Genomic DNA, 4,295 nt, shown 5'->3' with positions numbered 1-4,295 from the left:
CATCCCCAGTATTCTTTAAATTTGTATTTTCACCGTTGATATTTTGTCAGGCATTTATTTATTCAATTTGTCATTATATCTAGAAGTATTTTAAAAACTCTATAACAAACCTTGATAGATTTGTGAAAGTTTAAAATTTCTTAATTTGACCTGTAGTGTTATACATTGCTAATATGTTGTGTTGCGAGCTTTAGTAACATTTTGTTATTTATTGTTATTTTGCAGTTGTTACCCTAAAAGTAATTTTGTCAACTGAATAAAGTTACAGTGGTGACCCCGACGTCAGGATTGAACACACCCTGCCTTCAACATGCCAAACAATCAGGATACCCATGCAGCCAACGCAGTGTCCATCAAACTACCAACCTTTTGGCCCCAAAGAGCTCAAATTTGGTTCGTTCAGGCCGAGGCACAATTCACAATTAAAGGAATCACAGCTGACGTAACTAAATACAGTTATGTCACAGCATCCCTCGACCAAGACACTGCCACCAGAGTTCTCGACATCCTGACCAACCCACCAAGCACTAACAAATATGAAACCCTCAAACAAAGACTCATAGACAATTACAAACTTTCTGAAAGAGAAGCCGCATCTCGCATCTTAGACATTGGTGGTCTGGGTGATTCCAAACCAAGCGAACTATTGGACAAAATGCTTGCCATAGTCCCTCCAGGACAAGAACCAGGATTCCTTTTTAAGGAAGTTTTTCTACGCCAACTACCAGCAGAAGTCCAATCCTTGGTAACTCAACAGGATTATCCGACCCTCCGGGACCTGGCCAAAGCAGCAGAGAAACACTTTATGTCCACCGGAGCTACCATTAATGCAACAATGAAAGGAGGCAAACACAACAAATGAGATGGACCACGCCATCAACACAGTAAGACACCCGACCCGGATTTGTGTTGGTACCACCAAAAATTCGGCAAACAGGCTACAAAATGCACCACTCCTTGCAAATTTTCGGAAAACTGGACAGCCGGCCACCTATAAGCAATATGGTGGCCGGCTCCAAGGACAACCTTCTGTTTGCATATGGTAAACAATCTGGCCGCAACTTTCTGATCGATACAGGAGCTGAGATCAGTGTGTTACCGGCTTCAACAAACGACCTTCGCCGCGGACAACACGGGTTCCCGTTAGCAACCGCCAATGGTACACTCATCAAATCATATGGACAACGTAAACTGTCCTTACACATAGGATCACACCAGTATGAATGGACATTTACACTGGCAGCCGTCAACAGACCAATTTTGGGGGCAGATTTCCTTCGGGCTCATTCACTACTCGTCGATCTGAAGGGCAATCGCCTAATGCACAGCGGCACCTATGCTTCAGTCTCACTCATGACTTCACAGCATACAGCCCCACACATCTCAATCATCACAACTGACGATGAGAATCAGTTCACTCAGCTGTTATCTACACGGCCAGCACTCACTTCGCCCACGTGTTTCATGTCCCACAACAAAGCATTCTGTGGAACACCATATAACCACAACGGGCCCTCCAGTACACTCAAAAGCACGCCGTCTGGCACCAGACAAACTAGCACTAGCAAAATCGGAGTTTGACAACATGGAGGCTCTAGGAATCGTACGTCGTTCCAACAGTCCGTGGGCATCGCCTCTACATGTGGCACCTAAACCCAACGGAGGTTGGAGACCATGTGGAGGCTACCGCAGGTTAAACGGTTCTACTACTTCAGATCGCTACCCGATTCCTCACATACAAGACCTCTCAGCAAGACTATCAGGTTGCATAATCTTCTCAAAAGTTGACCTCATTCGTGGTTACCTTCAGATCCCAGTCCACGAGCAGGACATCCCCAAGACAGCAATCATAACCCCATTTGGCCTCTATGAGTTCCTCCGGATGCCCTTTGGGTTAAAAAACGCTGCACAGACTTTCCAGAGACTGATGGACACAGTTTGTCAGGGTTTGGACTTCACATTTGTTTACCTTGATGACATCCTCATAGCTAGCAAAAATGCAGAAGAACACAAAAAACACTTAAATGCCCTTTTTGATAGGCTAGAGAAATATGGATTACTGGTGAATTCAGACAAGTGCATTTTCGGGTTGAAAGAGATTGATTTCCTTGGACACAGGATCAGTTGTCACGGAGCAACTCCTCTTCCAGCGAAAGTGGAGGCAATTCGCTCATTCTCCACCCCTACAACAACATCAGGCCTACAGGAATTTGTTGGCATGGTCAATTTCTACCACCGTTTCGTGCCAGCAGCAGCTCAACTAATGCAACCACTTTACAAGGCATTGGCTGGTCAAACAAAAAAATCTGCACCCCTTCAATGGACAGATACCCTACAACACGCTTTCAAGTCAACAAAAGAAGCCTTGGCCCAAGCAACTATGTTGTCCCACCCGCAGACATCAGCTCCTACTTCACTGACAGTAGACGCTTCTGACATAGCGATGGGGGGAGTACTAGAACAAAACATTGACGGCCAATGGAAACCTCTCGCCTTTTTCAGCCGCCAGCTTCGTCCTCCGGAACAGAAATACAGCGATTTTGATCGGGAGCTCCTGGCTGTCCACTGTGGCGTTCGGCATTTCCGTTACTTCTTGGAAGGACGAATATTCACCATTTTCACGGATCATAAACCACTAACATTTGCAATGAAAAAGGTTTCAGAACCATGGTCCGCACGCCAACAACGACAACTATCTGCCATCTCAGAATTATCAACTGATATCCAACACATATCAGGAAAAGACAATCCAGTAGCTGATGCGTTGTCAAGAACAACAGTAGAACACGACACCTCAGACGACTTCGGTCTCAGTGCGATTTCTGAGGGAATAGATTATGAGGCCATGGCAACAGCTCAATTGAATGATGAGGAGGTCCAATCACTACGCACCTCAGAAACATCCCTGCAACTGAAAGACATTTCTTACGGGACTAATGGCACTACAGTTCTCTGTGACATATCGACCGGAAGAGGCACGGCCAGTGGTTCCCAAATCATGGCAACGAAAGATGTTCGACGCCATCCATGGTCTTTCACATCCAGGAATCAGAGCTACCCGCCGACTAATTTCACAGAAAATGGTATGGAAGGGAATGACCAAACAGATCAATGCATGGGCAAAGACCTGCACATCATGCCAAAGGGCAAAAGTACACAGACACACGCGGGCGCCCCTGGGAGAATATGAAAAACCCAGCGGACGTTTCAGCCATGTCAACATCGATTTGGTTGGACCACTGCCCCCCTCACGTGGTTATACATATCTGCTTACGATGGTGGACAGATTTACCAGATGGCCTGAAGCAATACCCATTACCAGTACTGATACAGAAGAAATAGCACGAGCATTCATCGCACACTGGGTTGCTAGATTCGGAGTACCAGAGAACATTTCATCAGACCGAGGACCACAGTTCACTTCACAGTTGTGGTCAAACGTGTGCACACTCCTTGGTACTCAAATCAAACAAACAACAGCTTACCATCCCCAAGCAAATGGATTGGTTGAACGTTTCCACCGCCGCATGAAGGAAGCCGTTCGAGCGAAACTAGAAGGACCAAACTGGATTGATCAACTTCCCTGGGTGATGTTAGGTATACGTACCGCCCCAAAAGAAGACCTCGATACCTCGTCGGCAGAACTCGTATATGGGGCACCTATTACAGTACCTGGAGACTTTGTTCCTGGTCCGGATCCCAACACCAATACTCCTGAAATGTTGAAAAACCTCCGTGAGAAAGTGGGTCAACTTCGTCCAGTTCCTCCGTCCACGCATAAAAAAGCAACAAGCTTCGTACCACGGGACATCAGCAAAGCTAAATACGTGTTCATACGTCATGATGGACATCGAAGACCACTCCAGGCTCCGTACACAGGACCGTATAGAGTTCTAGAAACCGGTGACAAAGTTTTCAAACTTAAAGTAGGAAACAAAGAAGACTCAGTCTCAATCGACAGACTAAAACCCGCACACTGTGACATTGATCAACCTGTTCAGGTACATGAACCACCACGAACGGGAAGACCGAAGAAAGCACAGAACACGGGAGAGAGTAAAACGGGTGCAACCAACCAGGAGAAACGTATGATCTTTCCTGATGAGGAAACGTTGCAGACCGAATCCAAACGCACTGAAAGGGGATGATTATCCAAACCCCCTGATCGGCTGGATTTATGACAAATGAACAAAAGCTCTGGCGGGAGCTATGTAGTGTTATACATTGTTAATATGTTGTGTTGCGAGCTTTAGTAACATTTTGTTATTTATTGTTATTTTGCAGTTGTTACCCTA

General features: G+C 45.9%; 1 protein-coding gene across 1 annotated transcript; it reads left to right on the top strand.

The window, feature by feature from the left end:
- The first annotated feature begins 310 nt into the window (after positions 1-310).
- LOC144957601 (uncharacterized) lies at positions 311-862 on the top strand. The gene has a single exon (XM_078888944.1). It carries the CDS (start codon positions 311-313, stop codon positions 860-862), a length of 552 nt encoding a protein of 183 aa, XP_078745070.1.
- The last annotated feature ends 3,433 nt before the right edge of the window (positions 863-4,295 follow it).

This window comes from Berghia stephanieae, chromosome 12 (assembly GCF_034508935.2).
Source record: "Berghia stephanieae isolate SIO BIC M18660-M18661 chromosome 12, UCSD_Bste_1.3, whole genome shotgun sequence".
NCBI lineage: Eukaryota > Metazoa > Mollusca > Gastropoda > Nudibranchia > Aeolidiidae > Berghia > Berghia stephanieae.
This window is presented reverse-complemented; position numbering and strand designations above follow the sequence as displayed.

What these genes read in the sequence shown, in the direction of transcription:
- LOC144957601 (XM_078888944.1), top strand. Translation starts at nt 311, where the DNA reads ATGCCAAACAATCAGGATACCCATGCAGCCAACGCAGTGTCCATCAAA.